This window comes from Protomyctophum bolini (assembly GCF_963924005.1).
Source record: "Protomyctophum bolini genome assembly, chromosome: 11".
Lineage (NCBI taxonomy): Eukaryota > Metazoa > Chordata > Actinopteri > Myctophiformes > Myctophidae > Protomyctophum > Protomyctophum bolini.
The window spans coordinates 11,696,865-11,719,214 of record NC_137872.1 but is presented as its reverse complement, the minus strand read 5'-3'; the positions used below and the strand labels follow the sequence as shown (position 1 = coordinate 11,719,214).

Genomic DNA, 22,350 nt, shown 5'->3' with positions numbered 1-22,350 from the left:
TCAGTAATCAGGTGTGTATTGAGTTTTATTTCTTCCTATATCGCTACTTAAATTACAAGCATGTTGTAGTATGACCCTGACGAGGGCTTGGCAGCCGAAACGCGTTGGTCGTTTTTTAATGCTCTTTGCCGAGCTGATGTAATTTGCCGGTCGAAAACAGGCGGTGGTCCTATTTGTTCACCGATCTGAGTACGAGGGACGGACACCACAAAAAGACCACCCCCAAAACTCTGTGTGCTATGCACACGCACACACATGTTCTCTTTTCTTGGGTTTTGCACCTGCCCCCTCAGTGCTCTCTGCACGGCCCTGCTTATTAGCTAAAGATAAAGCACTGGGGTGACACGAGGAGATGGAGATTTCTGAAAGGAGATGATGACTTTCAAGACTGTACTGGTTGAATCCGCCAGCAGCACTCACAACATAGAATGGAATCCATCACACTCCATCACCCACACTCAGACAGGCAGCCAAGCAAGCAAGCAAGCAGACATGCACACGAGCACACGTGTGCACACACACACACACACACACACACACACACACACAGACACACAGACACACACACACACACACACACACACACACATACACAAATGTGTTAGGTTTGCATGTCATGTGTTCTAAATTTAAAAAGCGCAATCAATTGTGTTCTTTTCCATGTCTGGTGGTGGTAGGGAACCCTATCCTCCCCAACTGCACCTGTTCCTCCCACCCTGCTTCCCGTCACACTCTCATGAGCACAGCTACAAATTAAAATTCCTCCTAGACAGATTTAGGGAAATCAAACACCAAGCATCGGCACAAAAACAGGGAAAACGGGGAAAAAAGGATGAGCAATTGGAGGCATGGAAGATGAAGATGGGTCTTGCGGGATTAACCCCTTGCTTATTGGATGGTTGTAGATCACTGGTTGTCAGCATGCGTTTAGGAACAACTGAAACACAGGAAGGGGCGGTTGCGAGGCTTCGCTTCCTGCTGCTATGAAAACAACCTTTTCTCCTGCAAGCCTCCACTGGCAATCGTGTCGGAAGTGTGAGAAAGAATCAAGACAGATAAATCACAGGCGTTTAATGCAATGTATAGGATTAGAACTCACATGCCCAGTCAAATACAACATAGCCTATATCGTCGTTAAACCTTGCTATAAATGTAATCCAGCCCAAATTCACATTTTGTGTATGTGCGCCTGTGTGTGTCGAGATTGTGCTTTTGAGAGCCGGTGAGAAAATCTCACTGTGAGGCGTACAGAGGTGCGTTACCAGAAGGCTTCCACTTGAATGACATGGTGGTGCAGAGCCACACACGTAGCCATGCTGGTATGGGTGGAGATCACAGGTGTTAAAAGAGGAGATGGTAGTCATCTCAGCCGTGCTGGGTGGCATATAAATACTTTATTGTATGACCATACAATAGCTAATTAAACAAAACTGTTATTTTAGCCAACAACAGGGTTGAATGATGACCTGAGGCGCCTGAATCAGTGTAGAAATCTACTACTGGAAATGTTGAAAAGTTATGAGATTCCTCCCATGTGTTCCATTTGTGTGGCTCCTTTTCTGAGAAAGGATATTCTAGGCACATAATACTGTAGGCTATATCAGAAGGGATGAATGTGTCATCCTATACGGAAAGGCAGGTAATGTATTCATGGTGAGGTGTTTACAGTATGGAAGTACTGTTTGTGTTTATGGTGAGGCTAGGGGCAGCCAGTGGTACCAGGATGTGGACTGTGGGCTGAGGGAGGGAAAGAGGGATTGATGTGGGCCCGGGGATGGAGAAGAGGGATGGAATGAATGAAGGCGTATAGAGAGAGGGAAAGGGGACTTTGTTCATTTCTTAGAATCCTGGGAGAGCCGCTGTTTGTGTGTGTGCATTTTACTTGCCTTCACACGCTTTTCCAACAAGAGGAATATGGGTTGTCAGCATGGCACTCAACTCCTGTAACCATGCCCAGGCAGTCATATATATTCAACTGTATAATTAAATAGACAAAAGGGGAGGTTCAGTTCAGGTCAGGCAGGGTGGCAGTCTTTTGACATAATAAAGGTTGTTCTCAATATTATTTTCTTCTTTTCTTTTTTGAAAGTTATGGCATATCAGATATACAATACGATACATCCTCACATGCATCCCTTAAAAGTGAGGATGAAATACTTCACAGCCGTGGATCCTGTCTGGTATAGTGGCCTACTAGTCCGGGAGCCGTGGGGGTGAACGTGGTTTCGTCAGATAAAGTTTGTTAGTTTTACAAGTTTTAGTTTTAAAAGTAAATTAATCCACAAAACTAACAATTTTTATTGTTGACCTTTTTAAAATATTACCCTAGTCAAAAAGTCCAATAGGATTCCGATAGAAAAAATCCTATTGGAAATCCAATTAAAAAATCCTATAAGAATTTGGAACAAATCCTATTGGATATTTTCTTATAGGATTATAATCCTATAAAAAAATAAAAAATCCAATAGGACTTTTTCTATGGGATTATTATTATTATTAATTATTATTAATTGGGCCCAGAATCCAACTAACCTGACTTGGCCAGATGGGGGCGGTATTGGGTAACCATGTTAAGTGTGTCACTGTGCCTGCGGTGTGTGCAGTGATGATGCTGTCGCGGTGATGATGCTGAGTCGAGTGTAGAGGCTACTATAGGCTTGCTACTGTAGGCTACATTGCTTGCTGTAGTGCAATTGAACCGGTTGTCAACTCAACAGACCGGCCAGGAGGATGGTCATCTTTGCTGCTCCTTTAGGATCATGTAGATGTATAATTAGGCCTATGCGGCACACTGAGCATTCTGACGAGTTTCATTCATCTCGTGTAGCAGAGCGGCTCACAACCTCAGCCTGACGACCCAAAAGTAGAGGTTTTTATTTGACGAAATTACGAATGGCGATCAACTAATATTGGATTGGTCTTGACAGTGACGTTTGAACGTTGTCTCCGCTATACACTATACACCGTGTTCATCATGTTACAGCTGGGAGATGAGCTGCTGTATTTTTCGGTGCTGTTTCTACTGGTGCTGATGGGGACACGGAGCGCCCTGGGCGCGTCCGCCAGCACTGCGTCCCTGTACGTTTTTGTGGTGATGTTTCGGTTCCCTCAGGTTCCATCGGATCAAGCCAGCCGGGTACTGCGGCCCAATGGCGCATTGAGCGCCGTGCCCGTGTTGGCGCGATGCGCCGGCAGTCACGATGCTCCAGAAAACACCATTGCAGCAATCAGAGAGGTGAGGTAGGCAGAGACAGAGAGTGATGCGGGCATTCTGTTATTCTTATAATTATGATGAGCCACTGTGGAAATTATTAGTTTATTATTACAACAATATACCACTATCCAGGCTACTTGTAGCTCTGTGACAGAGCTACAAGTAGCCTATTGGCTAAATGTAACTGAACAGTGTCTATGCGTCAAGTTGACGCATAGATCAGGTTCAGTTACATTTAGCCGATATTTAAAAAAGAATGATGCCACTCTATAGCTACAGTATAAGCAGAGTGTTATTCTGGATTTTATACCTTTCTTCTTGGACTGTACCATATTCTGCAATCTGTTAATAACATTTTCAATCAATCAATCTAAGTCCCCCGTCTTCCCTCCCTCTCCCTCCCCCTCCCTCTCCCTCTCCCTCTCCCTCTCTCTCTCTCTCTCTCTCAGAAATCAATACAATTCAAATGGGCTTTATTGGCATGAGAAAACATGGTTACATTGCCAAAGCAAAAGTAGAACAAAACATTCAAAACAAATTAATATTATATACAATTAAAAGAGAATAAAGAAAGACATTGCAAGAGAATAACAATTGTGCATTACGGTATGTAGGAAAGGTCACCTTTGAAACAAACAGCAATATTTCAATGTTTTGCATTCGCTTGGTATAAAATCTCTCTCTCTCTCTGTCCCCTCCCCTTTCTCTCTCTCAGGCCAGTAGGAACGGGGCCACTGGGGTAGAGTTGGACCTGGGCTTCACGGCCGATGGCGTGCCGGTGCTGATGCATGATGAGACCGTGGACCGCACCACCAATGGCTCTGGAGCGGTCAGCAAGCTGCAGCTGGCCCAGCTCAGGAGGCTGGACGCTGCAGCCCGCCACAGGCTGAGGTAGGTTCTGGATGCTGCAGCCCGCCACAGGCTGAGGTAGGTTCTGGAGCGCTCAGGAGGCTGGACGCTGCAGCCCGCCACAGGCTGAGGTAGGTTCTGGAGCGCTCAGGAGGCTGGACGCTGCAGCCCGCCACAGGCTGAGGTAGGTTCTGGAGCACTCAGGAGGCTGGACGCTGCAGCCCAATATACATTTTGGCCATTTGAAAATAGCCAATCTACAAGCTCACTATAGTTTAAGTTTAGGCATGGTGCTAAATCTAAATGTTTGTTCCTTTGCCTTTGTAAATGTATACTTTTAAAGGTTTTTGTTTTCTTCTTCTTCAGTCAGCTGGTCCAGGATAGCACATTTATTTTGTACTTTTATTCAGGCAGGAATAAGCGACATACAAAACACAGGCCTTCTTCTGTCGTATGTCCTTAGACCAGATCCGTTGCAGCAAGCCAGTCCAGTGTGTCATTGTCTAGGTCAATTAACCCACGATTCGGTGGCCGGTATATATGGGGCAGCTGGTCAGCACATCTGTAATGGGTCCCCACATTCACAGTGGGCACTTTCTATGTGAGACCCCATTCCTGCATTGCTGCTGCACCAAAACGTCTGACACCTGTCCTCAGGCGAAAAAACACAGGTGTAATCAATAGTATGCGATTGAAACACAGAGGACATGGCAGGCTCAATAAGCAAACAAGAGTCAAATGACACAAAGCAATGACAACTCCTCTTTAAGGTTTGCTGACATTTTGGGGGAAATGAACAGACAAGCAAAACTCTGTTGTGAGAATGAACAGGAGTTCACTTTAGTGGAGAGACACTACGTCCAATACAGCAGACCCATAGAAATGTAGGGGTGCATGTGTTTGGTCCGAAGTATTAACAGTCCTACAGTAATGAGTCCGACACCCTACCCAAAACCCAACCCTAAACCTAACCTCACAGGAAGCCACGGGTGAGTTTTAACCCGCCACGGGTTAGTTGTAACCGGCAGAGCATGTCGGGAGCCACAAGTGAGTTTTAACCCGCAGCCCGGGTTAGTTGTAACCGGCAGAGCATGTCGGGAGAAATGGTGTTGTCGGACTAAGGGCCGATTCATACTCCTATTTTACAGCTGTTTCGGCTCTGTAGTGCCGAAATGATTTCGGCTCGTCAGAAATTTTCTGTAGCACCGAAGAGCCGACTTTAGGACGGTACCCGCCCCCCCGAACCTCAAATGACGTCAAATTGTAGGCTCTACAGCGCCGAACCGACTTTTATTCAGCTCTAAAATAGGAGTATGAATCGGCCCTTATGCCTGTCGGACTGTTGGTATGTTTAACAAGCATGTATGTCTAACAAAACTTTTGCATGCTTATTATGTACTTCCCTTGCCTGCAGGGAGAAATTCAGTGGAGAAAAGGTTCCCACTCTGCAGGAGGCCATCAAGGAATGCATCAAACACCAGCTGACCATCTTTTTTGATGTGAAAGATGATCCTGATAAGGTACTACATTAATGTACAATGATGACCGGGCATGCAGCACTTTTCAGAATACAGTTTACTAGATGACTACTTGTGACTATGAGAAATTATGGCACTTAAAAGCCAGCTGTTAGACACTAAACCAACAGACATTCTCCGCAGAACGGATAACAAAGTCTCAGCTGTCTACAACAGTTGTTCTACTTCTAAGTGGAAATTCACTAGCCTCCTCCTAGCCATGTGCCTCACTCATGGTTCCTCTCGTGTTACCAAACACATTTTCATAATCAGCCTATTTGTGCTTAATTGGACAAAAACACAACATTCTGCCGTACGGAAGCCTTGTCTGTGAAGTGATAACGTTTTTCCATTATCTTGTGTTTGGCCAGGCTGCCTCAGCACTCAGCGAGATGTATAAGAAGTACCCTGTCCTTTATAACTCAAGCATCGTTTGCTCCTTTGAACCCAAAGTCATCTACAAGGTGGGTTTGAGTTCACAAACACAAAGCCAGTGGAGGGGCGGGGGGGGGGTTGTCACTGTTAACTCTTGGTCGGGCGTCCTGTTCAGCATGGAGCATAACTGGGAGGGTGAGCGTGCTCCTACACAACCTCCTCACATTCGTCACGTGTGTCTGAGGACACGCTTGGTTATACCCTCCCCAAGACCAACAGTGACAGGGACTACAAGGGTCAATGGGCTATATGCTCACAGAATAACTCTTCCTACTTACGGGTCCATTTGGTTCCATTTGTACACTCTCAAGCCATTTGGAACCCACTCAAGGACACTTTGAGACCCCCTGGTGTACAGTAGGCAGTAGCAGAGTGTTTCCAGTGTAGTGAGCCGACATGCACAATTGCAGCACCCTGACTCATGGAACATGGCATGTGTGTGCATATATTTTGTGGGCATATATTATGCCCATTGGCATAATTACTAAATTGTGAGAAAATGGCGAAACAAAAAAGAAACACACAAAAACATCCAATTGTTGCATTTTTCCAGTATGACTATGACTATGACTGAAGGCCTTTTGGGGCAGTTAAATTTTTTTCTCTGCATGTAATAGCATGATGGTTTCATCCACCTAACCTGGTGACACCATGACCTTCTGAACTTTGCCGTGTCGTATCTGTCAGATGCGTCAGGCTGACCCCAAGGTCGTCACCGCCCTGGCCCACCGGCCCTGGAGTCTGAGTCGCCATGTCGACGGCACGCCGCGCTCACTGTCGTCTTGGAGTCAGTTCTGTACGGCGGCTCTGGACGTGCTGCTGGACTGGGCCCACCACCACCTGCTGTGGCGCCTGTGCGGCATCTCTGCCTTCCTGGTGCAGAAGGACTTCATCTCACTGTAGGTGCAGGGCTGGGGGTGGGATGATGATCAGTGGTGGGGAAAAAACGCAGTACTCCAATGTTTTACCCCATTCTGACCTGAGATCAGATTCTAAAAACGTCTTCTACATCCTGACTGTTTTCTGAAAAAGCCATGTTTCTATGTCAGTCATTCTTCAATTTTTCAAAAATAGCAGACCTACAAGCTCGTAGCGCGCCACTCGGTGGCGTGCTATGAGCTTGTAGATCTGCTATTTTTCAATAGCTAAAGCATAACGTTATGCTAACACGAAAAGGGGTTCCCGCCCAAAATGGGTTAAGTAAACGTATTAATACTGCAATGTAGAACTATGCTCCGTTACAAGTAGAAGAAGTGCCGGAATTCAAAATGTACTAGTAAGAGTGCAAAAGCATCAAAATGTACTGAAAGTACCAAAGGTATAAAATACTCACTATGCAGAATGTCCAATTTCAGGTTTTAAAATTACATACAAATATTTTGAAAATAGCAGATCTACAATCTACACCAAATCACTTCACCGAAGAAGATAGCCGATCTGCAAGCTCACATCGCGTGGCATTACGACACTGATATTTTTGCAGAGTGTTCCTGCCAGAATAGCGATGATAGGTTTCAAACGTGTTTTGAAATGCATCTGTTTCACCTTAGCTTTTAAACACTTTAACCATTATATTAAACTTTAGCTATTGAAAAATAGCAGATATACATTTCCATAGTCATAGCGCGGCACCAAGTGCCGCACTAGCACTATAAGCTTGTTGATCTGCTATTTTTTTTTAATTGTGAAAATGTGTGCAAATCTTTGAATATAATATATTCTTTCACAGCGAACGTTTTTAACTCATAGGCTATCTTTGCTTCGGGGGGGGGGGGGGGGGGGGTCCCTGGAACAACATATTTGGAGATGGGGTCGGCGGCCAAATACATTATTAATTATTTTGAGAACCACTGATATAGAAACAGGTTTTCAAAGAACTGATTTAAGAAGACATTTTTAGAATCGACCTCAGTCATTCTTCATGGGTTAGTCATTCTTCTGTTCTCCTCTCCCTCTCTCCTGCTTCTGTATTCCCATCTCCTCTTCCACTGGTCTGGGCTGTCCTCCATCCATTAATTAATTCATTAATTAATTCATCCTCTCCTCGTCATCCAGGGACTACGTCCATTACTGGGCGGAGCGAGGGGTGGAGGTGGTGGGCTGGACCGTCAACACAGCTGTGGAAAAGCAGTTCTACCAAGACCTGCTCAAGATCTCCTACATCACTGACAGCCTGCTGGAGGACTGTGACCCCCGCTACTGAACGAACACACACACACACACACACACACACACACACACACACACAAACATAGCTGGTAAGGCACTACTTAGATTATACATTTATAATCAAAAGGACCCGGCTTTAGATCATTGCATAATATGAATTAGTCTAAACTGGCAGGAACACAGATCAAAGAGTGTGTTTCCCCTTTAACTACTTAAGCCCTATTTTTATACTTTCAGAAGCTTTCCCAATTTTTTTGAAAACCTCAGCAAGACATGCCAAGAATAGGGACACTAACCTACATTAACAGGTATGGGCCTTTGAAGGAGAAATCCACAGCAAAACACATATACCCTGAATCAGCCTATAATCCTGTCCCAACATCCATGCTGGCCTTGTGCTCACACATGCACTGTTTGTTACCCTCGAGCTGTCGTTCATATACAGAAACTAGCGATAGAGTTTAGAATTAAGGCCCGGCCCTGGGTTCTGTATGAACGGTGATAAAACGGTGCATGAGTGAGTACCAGAACACTATTAATAGATAATTCGTGGGAAGAGGGGGAAAAAAAGTTTGGAGCTACTAAAATCCCCGCATTAGAATGAAGACAACTAGCTTTCCACCATTCTAGCTGCATTTTACTATGGGAGGGGTGGGGGAAATGGAGAGCATATGAAACAATTCAAGGCCAACATGTATGTTGGGACTGGGTTAGGCTGATTCAGGGTACTAGTAATTTCTCTGAGGTTCAATGTTCTCATATCACTGCCACCATGCAGCGATAACTCAGGCTCTCCTGGACCAAGGCTTCGGATTACACTAGTACTACCTTAAAGAAACATCTTCTACCTACTGTACTGCTCTTTGACAAGCCTTTATTGGTGCATCTTTTAAAGTGACAACAGAACTCATTCCACTGCTTTAATGAAGCTATTGAACTCATTTATTTGTAGAACACATTTCAACAGGAAAAAAAGATCTCTACGCTTTATTATTTTAAAGTAAGTACATGGTTAAGATCATGTAGTTGAGAAAATAAACATTTCCCATCCTTACTTGTGTGTGTGTGTGTGTGTGTGTGTGTGTGTGTGTGTGTGTGTGTGTGTGTGTGTGTGTGTGTGTGTACTGTTGTTGTCTGACTGAAGCGTTATTCATAATCTGGATTTTCGGTAGTGAGGTGACCACCGAACTACAACATGACGTCACAAGCCGCGGTGAAGAGCAAACCACCGCCACCGCCCCAGCCCTTCTCTCTGTTTTTACTCACCACCGCTCAATGTTATTTCAGCTCTGGTGATCACCTCACCACTATGAATGAGCCTTTAAAAGGAAATGCAGTGTCCTGAAGAAGCAATGTTATGTCAGAGCTCAAAACCTCTAGTTGAACAGCATCCACAAACTGTCTATAAGGAAAATATCAAATATCATAATGAATGAGGAAATGGTAATATCCTTTAATTCTGTGAGAGAGAGTGTGAGCAAATACCATATAGCTATCCTGTCATAATTTGACATTGGGGGGGGGGGGGGATATAACATTAATTGCTATCATACAAAATACAAATTCATGAACTACTCCCATCGCGACGCATCATGAGCTTGTAGATCAGCTATTTTCAAATGGCCGAAATGTATGGCTGAAGTAGTTCATGTATGTTTTGTAATAATAATTAAAGTAACTAGTAACTAAAGAAAGTACAATATTTGCCTCTGAGATGTATAATGGAGTAAAAGTAAAAGTACTGGAAATTGGAAATGCTCACAACCAGTATAACAAATAGCTCAAACTTGTAGGCCTACCTACGTACAGTACATTTACTTAGGCTATACGTTCCACCACTGGTTATGAATATGGCTTTAAATGGGGTGTTTACTTTCAGCATAGACAGCAGACTGATAAAAGCTTGGACACAGTCTGCTAGTTTTCACATGGGGCAGAGAAAGACAATGCTCAAAATTGGTATAATGTATAGCCTGCAATGTGACTTTGCGTGTTTTGTGTTTGTGTTTTCATGTGATTTCAGCCTTCCATAATATTATAGTGTTCCACAGGTATTTTCTTAAAATGTCTGGAGGCCCCTATAGGCCTATAGCTGGGAGTTATTCATTATCATTATACACTGTAGCCAGGGAAAGCCAGTTCATGAATCCACCCCAGTTCATGGAGGTGTTTGCGGTTGAAATATAAACAGTGTAGTATTGTGTTATATGACTGTAATGTATACATTGTCCACACCATGTTTGTTGCATAAACACAACTGTAACGTTCGGGCAGGTGCATGGCTGCTGAAAGTAATAATGCTCCATTGCACTTTTGTCACTAGAGGTCGCTCTTTAACTCCGAGAGTGTAGGCTACTACAAATGGAACCAAAAAATGGTTCCATTTTAGTACTCTCTCGGGGTTTAAATGAACACTGAGGATTTGACTGCGCGTGTGGACCTTAGTGGACGCTGTCTCTTTAACACGCAGAGGGAGGCGTGTTGGACGTCGAGACAAGTGTGTGGTTCGTTTTTTTGACGTACCCGTTCAATGTCTTGTGAATGACAGACAGTGCACGGTGTCGGACGCTTCGCTTCGGGACCAAAAGTTATTGCCAGCATATTATACCACCACCGCGTTGTGACGATCAGGGGCAAAGCAACACTAAACAACAACAACAACAAACAAACAAACAAACCTCCCGGGACTGCGGACCTCTATATGGAGTGGGCGGCTGATTTTACGCCGAGCAGAGGACAGCAGCACACCATCGCTCGATTTGTATTATTATGGGTTGTGTAAGCTGCATGTTAACGCACTGGACTTATAGGTTGGAAATGAAAGTGTTTGACTTCTGAAGCTGCTGACTTTGGACATATGAGTTATTTACAAACATTTTTAATTTAAAGTGGACTTTAATTTACATTTGTTGGTCTACCTCAAACTATATTGGCTGTAATTGACATTTAACTGTAGGGTGCACTGAAGCTTTTTTGGGACACTTTCTAAGTGCTGGAGTATATTCAGTTTACGTGGATTTTGGACACGCATGATGTACACAATTACAAGAGGACCCAGCAAACTTGTTACCCAGCGACGAACAGGTGAGACACTTTGTGCTGCGTCTAAGATCTGAACACGCACAAGTTGACAGAGGCAACTTTCATATAACTGTCATTATTATACAGATAGATACACGTGCATGAAACAACATACTGTCTTTTAATAGTAGAATGCATAGCTATACATTTATGTGTTTTTATTTCTATTTTCCCTTTCCCAAGGTCCCACTCAACAGATTGACAACAAAATAAACGACTTCAAGCACAAACAAACACCCTTGTGTATGTCCGAGTAAGTATAGGAGCTACTCAACTATCGGGGCAACTTAAACACCTGTTCTACTGTAGTAGGCTAGGCCCATATGTCTCCAACTCCATTATCCTATGATCACAGAGTGTACTGGCAAACTTATTCACATGCGCCCGGCAGCAGTGCACGTCATCAGCCTGCTTCACAGACAGACATGCATGGCCGATCATGGCAGAGTAGTAAATAGAAAAGGTCTACCAATTCTATCTAGCCTGTCTATCTATATATACTGCTCCTCCACGCTAGCCAAGTCTAGTCACAGTGCATGTCATTGAACATAGACTAAGGATGACCTTGTGGAGAGGCGAGGGAAGCACATGGCCCTTCATTCAGCTGTTAACAAATTGCAGCCTCATCCGACCAACCCTGCTCCAGTGCACTCCACTCACACCTAAAGTCAGCCTTGGGTTGGGCGCTAAAGATCAGAGAGGTAAAAAAGCTCAGGGGCTCAGGGGTAGAGTGGCCGGTATAGGGAGGCCAGATGGGAAACGTGAAATGTAAAGCACTTTGGATTAAAGCGCTATAGAAATGCACAACAGCAGGAGCCAACAGAAGTCACACTGCAGTATTAACGGTGTGTTATTTGTTGTATATTATCGTCAAAACATAGACATAATGAGGCCTGTTTTGTCTTATTGTCTTATGCTCCGTCCGTCAGCCTTCCCGCACCGAAGATCGTGTTCAACCGGCTGAATGGTAGGAAGTACCACCAGCCATCAGCTCCAGCCCTGCAGAGAGACAGCCAGCCAGAGGAGAGCGGCACGCCGGCACACGAGGAGAACGTCAAGTTCGTCTACGAAGGTAAATGAACAGTCTGACTGGAAATACGAGTAGGCTTAATGCTGCTGCGATGTGAGAGCTTATTCTGAGCACAGTCAACACACACAGTGCATGTGTTTGGTCCGACGCAGTCCTACAGTCATGAGTCTGACACCCTACCCAAAACCCAACCCTAAACCTAACCTCACAGGAAGCCACGGGTTAGTTTTAACCTGCCACAGGTTAGTGGTAAGTGGTAACTGGCAGCACATGTCGACAGTGTTGTCAAACTAATGCCTGTCGGACTGTTAGTATGTCAATCCACACACCTTTAACCATTTAAAGCTCTGTATACTTTTTGCAAAAAAAACCGACGCATTGTGATAATATATAAATTTAAATCACACCCCTGTGAAGTGAGGGGCGCTCTAATCATCGTTATACATCATCAAGAATGGTGGTCCCTCATTGGCCAAGGGTGGCCACCGACCTACCCAGCCTATTTGCTCAGACACATATGACGTAAATTCTCCATTCATTGTCAATGGCATTTAGTGTTTGTGTTCAGACATAATCTACACTATAGCTGTTCATAGGACAGGCTAGCACCCCTCAAAAAAAGAAAATATGGATGCTGGGGGTTTTCAAGTGGTTAAGAGTCTATTTTAGCTACCTCATTTGCTGAGTTACAGTAGCTATACTAGCGGGTTTAATCACTATCTGGGTTCTAGAATAAACAATGGCACCTCTCCCCTGCCCCCACCCACCCACCACCCCTCATGTTGTCTCTGTCCCAATGGCTGTGACGTGACCCCTCCCAGCCCTGGCGTGCTGCACAGCTGCTCTGCGTGTCACTGATAGCATGATCACCGCTAGCAGCCCCATGCGCTCAAACACACGCCCAGTGGTGTAAAGTAACCAAGTAGGTTTGCTTAAGTACTGCCCTTAAGGACCATTTTGAGGTTTTACTTCTACCCCACTACACCTCGGAGGCAAACGTTGTACTTTTACTCCACTGCATTTATTTGAAAACTTTAGTTACTTTGTAGATTTATTTGGTTTATTGTTACAAAACATACTTTACCCACTTCAGCCCTATTTGAAAATAGCCGATCTTCAAGCTCACAATGTGTCGCGATGTGACACATTGTGAGCTTGTAGATCTGGTATTTTCAAAAGATGTGAAAATTTGAAACGGGACATTCTGCATAATGAGTACTGTCTACTTTTGGTACTTTAAGTACATGTTGATGCCAATACTTTTATAGTTTTACTCAACTACATTTTGAATTCTGAGTATGTTTTCCACCATTGCACATGCCACCACATACTGTACGCTCTACTGTACAACTTTGTTGCCTATACGGGAGGCCCACGTGGCGGCAGTGAGGCAAACCAACCTTTTGACCCTAATGTGCACCGACCGATCACCTCTGGGAAAGAGGCACGGTCATTGGCTGTCCACGGAGTGCAAACACAACAAAGGAAAAAGCGGAGAGAATAGAGGTTTTGCTGTGTCTGCATGAAACAAACTCCACTCCCTGACCCAGTTCTTGCTTTCCGCTCGTCCCTTTTAGCATTCAGAGAGTCACTCTGCAGGCAACTATATGCCACTTCTTTTCGTCTCTGGTATTCCTGGTGACCCTGCCTGGCGTGTCACGAGTTGTCGGTGTTTGAAGGTCTGCCATGGCCGCCCATAAACAGCTTAAACAACCTTGTTGCGGGAGGACAAGGACAAAAAGCAAGGCCCAACTCCTGCTATGCAGGCTGTTTAATGCTGCAGCTCAGAGAATGGAATGATTGTTGTTTTTCCACACTATGCACTGCATGCAGGCTCTCTTCTGTTTCTCAGTCCTTCTCTCTGTGTCCAAGAACTATACGCCCCTTTGCTGTTTTATCTAGGAAACCTTGTCCTGTGAAAACGGCCCATTCCGTGACCTAAAATAACCGTGTTACCTCTTGACTTTTATAAAAGTCTCGCGCTAGTGCCATGTGCCTGCAGAAGTCAGTCCCATTGGATTTACGGCCTCTGGATATACACACACACACGCCCGCCCCCACACACGTGACAGTTGACGTGTTTGCAGGGTGCATGATTTGAAATACAAACATTCGACAGGGGTGGGTGACCTTAGTATCAGTTTACGTAGTGGACTTTTAACAGGTTAACACTATAGGTCTGACCTGGTATATAGGACGCTATGGGACTGTATAGGGTAGATAAAGTGCCCCTCGTGGCACAGGTCTCCGCCAGGGCAGGTCAGGTTGTGGCCTCCTGGTGGCGCTATATTAAGCCAATGTGAAAAGGGTGCCATTTCTTCTTACACCTTGGATGGCAATTGGCAAATCCACTATAACAGGCCAATGTGAAAAGGGTGGGATATATTCCTCAGCCAGCAGGAAAGTCTGTGAAAGATTTCACGTAAATTGCACGCTGTGTTTTGCGTTCATAATTTTTTTGTTTTTTACCTTGATGATATAGAATTTTGTTGTTATTGTTCATGTCATGTCTATGAATTGATTGCCTAGGGCCTGAATGGAAACAAGACCGCTGCTATCCCTTTTAGATAGATAGATAGATAGATAGATAGATGCATTTTACCCTTCCTAAGTATTTGGAGCAGTGGCCGCCATTCATATGGCATCCATGGAGCAGTTAGGGGTTAAGTGTCTTGCTCAGGGGCACTTGGGCGAGCCAGGGGTCGACCTTCCATTTCCCAGCCTCTCTACCAGTGGTTGAAAAAGTACTCGAATGTTGTACTTAAATAGAAGTATCAATACTGCAATACATTCTGACTCTTTAGTCAGAATTCAAAATGTACAAAAGTATTGCCATCAAAATGTACAGTACCAAAAGTAGAAAGTACTCAATGCAGAATGTCCAGTTTCAAGTCTTCCAATGTATACAAATATTTTGAAAATTGCAACTGCAAGTTCTCACATCGCGACGCACTGTGAGCTTGTAGATCGGCTATTTTCAAATGGCCGAAATGTACAGTATATAGTGCTGAAGTGGTTAATGTATGTTTTGTAATAAGAATCAAAGTAACTAGTAACTAAAGTTTTCAAATAAATGTAGTGGAGTAAAAGTACAATATTTGCCTCTGAGATTAGAAGAGGAGTAGAAGAAAAGGTATTGGAATGTACTTCAGTACTTTCCACCACTCCTCTATGACCGCCCTAGCATAATAGCCCTCCCATATAGCCTACACCGTGGGTTAATACATACATACATATTGATTCTGATTCATCATTTACATCCCTAATGGTCATACAATACTATACACTATTACATGGTACACTTGAATGCTCTCTGGGCTCTATATAGACAGTAATCACCATGGCAGAATATTTGACGACCTGGCTGCCCAGTGTCAAGAGGGGACAGGCTCCATTCTCTGCTCAATGCGGTCAAGGAGTGGTGGAGGAGACAGAGCTTCACTCTTGACCACCTGTATTAACCTGTTTAGGCCTGACCTCAAAATGTATTTCAGTTTTCGGAAATACATATTTTCAAGATTTTTCAAAAAATTACAGACCTACAAGCTCGTAGCGCGCCACCGAGTGGCACGCTATGAGCTTGTAGATCTGCTATTTTTCAATAGCTAAATTATAACATAATGTTTAAAACACCAAAAGGGGTTCCCGCCCCAAAATGGGTTTTAAGACACAAGAAATGAAAAGGGTGAAACCCAGGCGATCATTGTTGGGTGAGAAAGCTGACTGTTCAATGGCAATAACAATGATCAACTCTAGTCAAAAAGTTCTCAAATACTAACCAGAAATGGTTAAGTAATGTATGCAGGGCCAAACAAAGGGAGTCCTCATTTCGCTTTGAGGCTGTTTACAAATGACCTGCGTTCTGACCGACTAAACCCAAGCACATACCAGAGCCATACACGCCGTGGATGTAATGCTTGTAGATTGTCAAGTGGTTAACATGTTATAACGTAGAAAGTGTTCAAACAAGGCTATGTTCAACAACAAAGTGTTGTCCAACTTTGATTGTTAGAATGCCACTTCTCCAGTAAAGCTCTGAATAAACCACTAGTGTATGGTGCATAAAAGTCCAACTTTGGATATAACTACTCTAGGAAATTAGCAATAAAACACATGTCCAATGCAGTGGCGTTTCCAAGAGTTACATTTTGGACAGGCAAGATGTGTTCATTGTCGTCTCCCCACGCACAATCGTAGCACTAAAGGTTTTCAAAGAGATATACCTGCCAGACGAGTGGGATACAAAGGCTGAAAGGCACGCATTTACATTCCAATGGGTGATTAAGGGTCGCGCTCTACCGCAACGGCCAATCAGCTATCCACTAATAGTTCTCAGGTCTTGTTTTTGTCCTCTCTTTTTTCTCATTGTATGCATTTTGGGCAGGCAGAAAATGGATTTGGACAGTCCTCGCCTTATTGTAGATAGGCCTCTGGTCCAATGTAGTCTCTAGGAGACGCTTTGAGTCTTCGGGATGGTCCCGAACCTCGGGACCAAGCAGGTGACGAACCAAACATGATTGGCTACCGGGCCGGCCGGGTACCAGGTACCCATTAAAATAATAGGTTCCTAAAGACGTGCAGAGTCACTCGCTATTTATTTATTATTTTCCTTGCCTTTTTATCCTATCCTTGACATTGTTTACAGTCGATATATAGTATTGTAGTAGGATTAGTGAGAGGTAAATACAGAATGGCTCAATTGTTAAATAAAGGAATTAATGATAAGATGTTAGTCTATTCTAGTCTTAAATTAAACATTTGACCTTATTTATTATTTATTTATTCCCCAAATGAATTTTCATATTCAGATCTTCTTTCAATGGTTCATCATGCCCAGCCAGTTCATACAGTATGTTTTATTGATAATTTCACCTTGTCAAGCCACTACAATATCGTTGAACCCTATACTATAACATCTGATCATGTCAGATGTGAACTATCATGCAGTAGTTATCTGTGGGATCAGGTGAGTCCTTGAGGGAGATTAACCACTTTAACCCATACCTATACTTCATAGTGACTTTAAGGTTTTTTTTGTTAACCCATTGATGCCTGAGGCCGAATCTGGGAACGCCTTCTAGGGCCTGACCTAAGGTTTCTGAAAACCTTCAAATTCTGATGATTTTTTTTTTAATCGTTATGTTGCTACATGTATAGCAATAGCTGATGAGACACAGAGAGCACGGCCGGCATCAAGGGTAGAACAACGTATACGTTGCACCAGGCGTCAATGGGTTAAAGTAAATTCAGAAATAAAAACAGTGACAAATACAAAAAAACTAAAACACACACAATAACAAAACACAAACTCCAAATCAAGACAACCAAAGAACATTCAAAACACAATAAAAACAATATATAAAGTATATATATAAAAAAAAATCCAATATAGTCAATATACATAGCAGATCATGGTCACAAACATCATCCAGACAAGACAGGTTGGCCAGTCAGGCGACAGTTATACAGGTTCAATCGGGGGCACATGTGTAAGGCGGTCAACATGAGACAGAAAAGGCTGCCATGTTTTACTGAATTTGGAGATTGAGCCACGCAATGTATATTTAATTTTTTCCAATTTAAAAAAAATACAGTATGTCAGATATCCAACGGGAATGTGAAGGCGGGTATGTTTTTTTCCAATGCATGAGAATAAGACATCTTGCCAGAAGCGTCACAAAAGCGACAAGGTCAGATTGATATTTAGGCAGGGGGATAGTCTCAGGAAGGACGCCAAATAGGGAAATAATAGGGGATGGCTCTATGGGAAACTGTAAGTGTAACACATCTGAAATAGTATGAAATATAGCTGACCAAAAAGACTGTAAGGCTGGACAGGTCCAAAACATATGAAGAAGATTAGCTGGAGCCTGGTGGCATCTATCGCACGTTGGATCAACACTATCATAAATCCTGGCTAACCGAACCTTGGTCCAGTACACCCGGTGGAGAAATTTACATTACAGTGACTTTAAGGGTTAAGATTAAATTGGCAAATACAAATACTTGTCGACTGTGGTAGCATCATCAACCCAAAAAAGATTATCAAAGATCATTTGCCAAGATAAATAGACATGTCAGTATTTACACTGACACAATTCTATCCTGGGAGTGATCCAAAACAGCATCCATAAAGACAGGTAATTTGGCACAAAACATTGTGGTTGCAGTGGAGACTAGAATATTATGTCTCAAACATTCTTCCAAAACGTTCAAAGACCCCAATTACTCTGAGCGTACAAATGGAACCAAATGCTACTCTGAAATCTGGAAATCGGGGTCCCTTGCACAACATCTTTTCAAATGAGTGGGCCTATCTATTTGGGCAACGCTGTGCCAGCAGGCACTATTACTTGACAACCCTTGATGGCACCTGTCCTGTTGACCCCTGACAACCACGTGTGACAATGTCATTCTGTTTGCTTTGTCAGCCTGGCAGGAGGTCATGCAACAGGTGGAAGAGGAGCCCAGCCAGGGGCCAGAGGGGCCCCAAAGACCTGTCTACTACACGGAGACCACCCCCAGCCCTCACATGGACAGTAAGTCATGTTCTTCGTTGTTATGTTTGTATATGTTCTGTAACCACATGAAACCTAGGGCCTTTATTCCGGGGCAACTGTTTGGCGAAAATTGTTGATCTACGAGCTTACAATGCTTCGTGTTGCGACGCGCTGTGAGCATGTAGATCGGCTATCATCGCCAACTTTGGTGTAGGGGAAAAAGGAAGGGGCCTAGTACAGCATATAGACCCATGGGGCACCCCGGTAAAGAAAGTATGTAGGGTTTAAGTGATTAAGCCCCTTGTACACAGTGCATTTTATTTGCATGACAAATATACAATATACAACAAACTGTACGCTTCTCTATGACCTGCCACACCCACTCCGAAATGGCTGGCTGATGTGTGGCTGTCCGATCTTGTTTCTTTTGGATGCAATAAAAATGAACCTGGCCTGGACTAGGCTGCTGAGCCAGCCTGACAGCGTGCCGCGAGTTCGACTCCCGTCCCCTATCAATAAAGCTACACCCGTGTGAAGTGAGGGGCGCTAATCTATTAAAGTCTAAGGCCTGACTCACACCTTTCGATCTAGCATACAACATTGATGCATGCTAGATGTATACAAAGGGTGTGATACATCTTGCCCCAATGCATATCCAATGGAAGTCACATGGTTTGACACAACATTTGTGTTGTACGGCTTTCGGCTGTGTTTCGACTGCCCCCCACCCCCTCATACAACAATATGACAATGTTGTGTCAAACCATGTGACTCCCATTGGAAAATAAATGCATTGCGAGCTTGCATCAGCTATACATCTCATACAACAAGCATACATCAATGTGTTGCGAAGGTGTGAGTCAGGCCTATCTCATGTTGATTAGGTGATGTAATGGTGATGTAAAACAAACGGTGCAAACACAAACATTAAACACCATTAACAATAAAGAGAAAATATGACATAAATGATGTGACGTAAATTTTCCCTTAATTGTCAATGCGTTTACAAAACACACATTGAACTAAAGACAAACCTGTAGCGCCCCTCAAATATATCTAGAAAAAAGCGGGGCACGTGGCACAGTTGGTAGTGCTGTCGCCTCACAGCTAGAAGGTCCTGGGTTTGATTCCCGCTGGGGACGCTGTGGGCACTGGCGGCGTGTTCCCTCCTCCGCGTCATCAGTGCCCATACCCGAGGCGGGGGTTGGCGAAAGGGCCTTTCTGTGTGGAGTTTGCATGTTCTCCCTGTGTCCCCTAGGGTAGATACCCTCACAAAAACATGCAGTAATCCTGGTCTCTAAAACTACCTCCCCCTGGCCAGCTGGGGCGCCTGATGGAGGGGAAAGGAACTGGTCGGAATAACGTGTCCCTTCCACGCGCTACGTCCGGCCGGGGAAATTCCCCTCTGTCAGGTGAAAAGAAGCAGCTTGGACTCCTCATCCATAGAAGGAGGCATGAGATCAGTCCGCTGCCCCCCCAGGTTGGCAGAGGAAGTGTAGCGCCCAGGATTACATTAGATAATTGGCACTGGGTGAAAAGAAAACTGGGTTACAAAATCGTGGGATAAAAAAAAAAAAAAAATATATATATATATATATATATATATATATATATATATATATATATATATATATATATATATATCTAGAAAAATAATTAACCTGGGATCCACATGGGAAAGGCATCTCAGACTTCATGTGACCATCCTGTGACGTCTAGCCCATTTTGGGGCGGGAACCCCTTTTGGTGTTTTAAACATTATGTTATAATTTAGCTATTGAAAAATAGCAGATCTACAAGATCATAGCGCTACGAGCTTGTAGGTCTGCTAAACTGGAGGATTTTGAAGATTTATTTTGGTGTCAGTGCTCTATGACGTATCTGGGACGTATGACTCCAGATTTGGGCAAGGTTACAGCTGGATAAGGGCCCCACTGACTTCCATCCATTATAAAAAGGTTACAGCTGGATAAGGGCCCCACTGACTTCCATCCATTATAAAAAGGTTACAGCTGGATAAGGGCCCCACTGACTTCCATCCATTATAAAATGAAAGCGACATATTCCTCCGGACACAAAGAAAGGCACAGAACCTTTCATAGACCTAGAACCTCTTGAAGAGGCATGCATCAGACTCAATGTGCAAGGTCCTTTTAGTTTAGCTTCACTGTAACTGGCTTCAATCAGCTCGTAGCTATTTCAATCTCAACACTTTTAATTAGCCATTATTCTACTTTGTCTCATTATATTTAGATACATGATTCTGTGTCATGGTCACCATTGAGAAATGTAGTTGGATATTGCTGTCATTCTGTCTCCACAACAACCTGGATGTTTTGTGCCAAATTTACCCATCTCTATTGATTCTGTTTTGGATCATTCCCAGGACAGATTTACATGTACACAGTACAGGACATGTCTATTTATCTTGGCAAATAAAATTTGTCAATCTTTTATTTTTTATCTATATAAATGTAGCATGCTACCACATGATTCTATCACAGTCAGTCTAAGTATTTGGAATCGCCAAATTAATCCAGTATCCAAGTGATACTGATATGATACTGACATCAATATGTGTAATAAAAAAGTTTCCAAAATTAGATAACGTTTGGCAAAAGTGACGCTTTACTCTTGTTTGTGGAACAATTAACCTATTTAGAACTGATGCCGAGTATAAAAATGCCTTCCTAAAAACGTTTCCTAACCTCAGTTTTCTGAAAAAACATCCCCGGCTTGAAAGGTATAACAACGTATTCCAGGTCTAAAATCATTCATTAGAATGACAACGCTATTAATTACAAAAAGTAATTTGTAAAAGTAACATTACTTCCCCAATATAATGCAACCCCACTTGGTCGGGGGAGTTATTGGCCACAGATTGGACAACAAAAAGTATATTCGTCAATATAAATTCCAGGTTGCAACTTTAATATACTGTATTATAGACGGGGAGCCAGCCATCCAAAATTTGAGAAGACCTGTGATGTCATGACATACTTCTTATTTGTATTTTTTCTATTCACTTGGTCATTAAGTTATACAAAAATGGCCATAACCTTTTTTCCTCAACTTATGCACGTCCAAAATAAACGCACGCCCCTCATTGAAGTTGAAGTCACTCCATGTCTGAAAAGACCTTTAGTAATGAATATTCATTTTCGTTATTGGTAAAAAGGTAAAACTATATGAAAAACGTATATGGATGTTTCCTTGTCTCTGTATCTGTTGATCATTTCCGTTTCCTCTTTATAGGCTTTGTGCCGATGGACCTCGACGAGTGGTGGGCTCAGCGCTTCTTGGCCAACATAGACAAGCTATCCTGAGTGGATTCTCCGGGCTGGGGGGGGGGGGGGGGGGGGAGGGGGCTGTTGGCCTGATGGGGGGCCAGAAGTCTAGGGCTGAGACGAGGGGGGAGTGGAAGCCTGGTAGCAACAGGGGTGGTGATGTGGTACAAATGGAACGGGCAGCGCTGGGCCGCTGGCATCGTAGCACTGCAGAGACTCGCTTCCCTTGAACTCTAACCTTTTTTTTAGCCTTTTTAAACTACTGCAC

The 22,350-nt window shown here is 43.6% G+C and overlaps 2 protein-coding genes across 2 annotated transcripts; both read left to right on the top strand.

Moving 5' to 3' along the window:
• Positions 1 to 2,974: 2,974 nt before the first annotated feature.
• LOC308323905 (glycerophosphodiester phosphodiesterase 1-like) lies at positions 2,975 to 8,218 on the top strand (the record flags this gene model as incomplete). The annotated part of the gene is made up of 6 exons (XM_080775769.1): positions 2,975 to 3,235; positions 3,930 to 4,105; positions 5,478 to 5,583; positions 5,952 to 6,044; positions 6,703 to 6,914; positions 8,071 to 8,218. The coding sequence occupies 6 exons, from the start codon at positions 2,975 to 2,977 to the stop codon at positions 8,216 to 8,218; spliced, it is 996 nt and encodes a 331-aa protein (XP_080631895.1).
• Positions 8,219 to 10,725: 2,507 nt separating this feature from the next.
• On the top strand, positions 10,726 to 22,143 carry LOC308323714 (MAPK regulated corepressor interacting protein 2-like). The gene is made up of 5 exons (XM_080775504.1): positions 10,726 to 11,268; positions 11,449 to 11,518; positions 12,195 to 12,337; positions 18,727 to 18,834; positions 22,051 to 22,143. Exons 1-5 carry the CDS (start codon positions 11,214 to 11,216, stop codon positions 22,119 to 22,121), a joined length of 447 nt encoding a protein of 148 aa, XP_080631630.1. The 5' UTR covers positions 10,726 to 11,213; the 3' UTR covers positions 22,122 to 22,143.
• Positions 22,144 to 22,350: the final 207 nt, after the last annotated feature.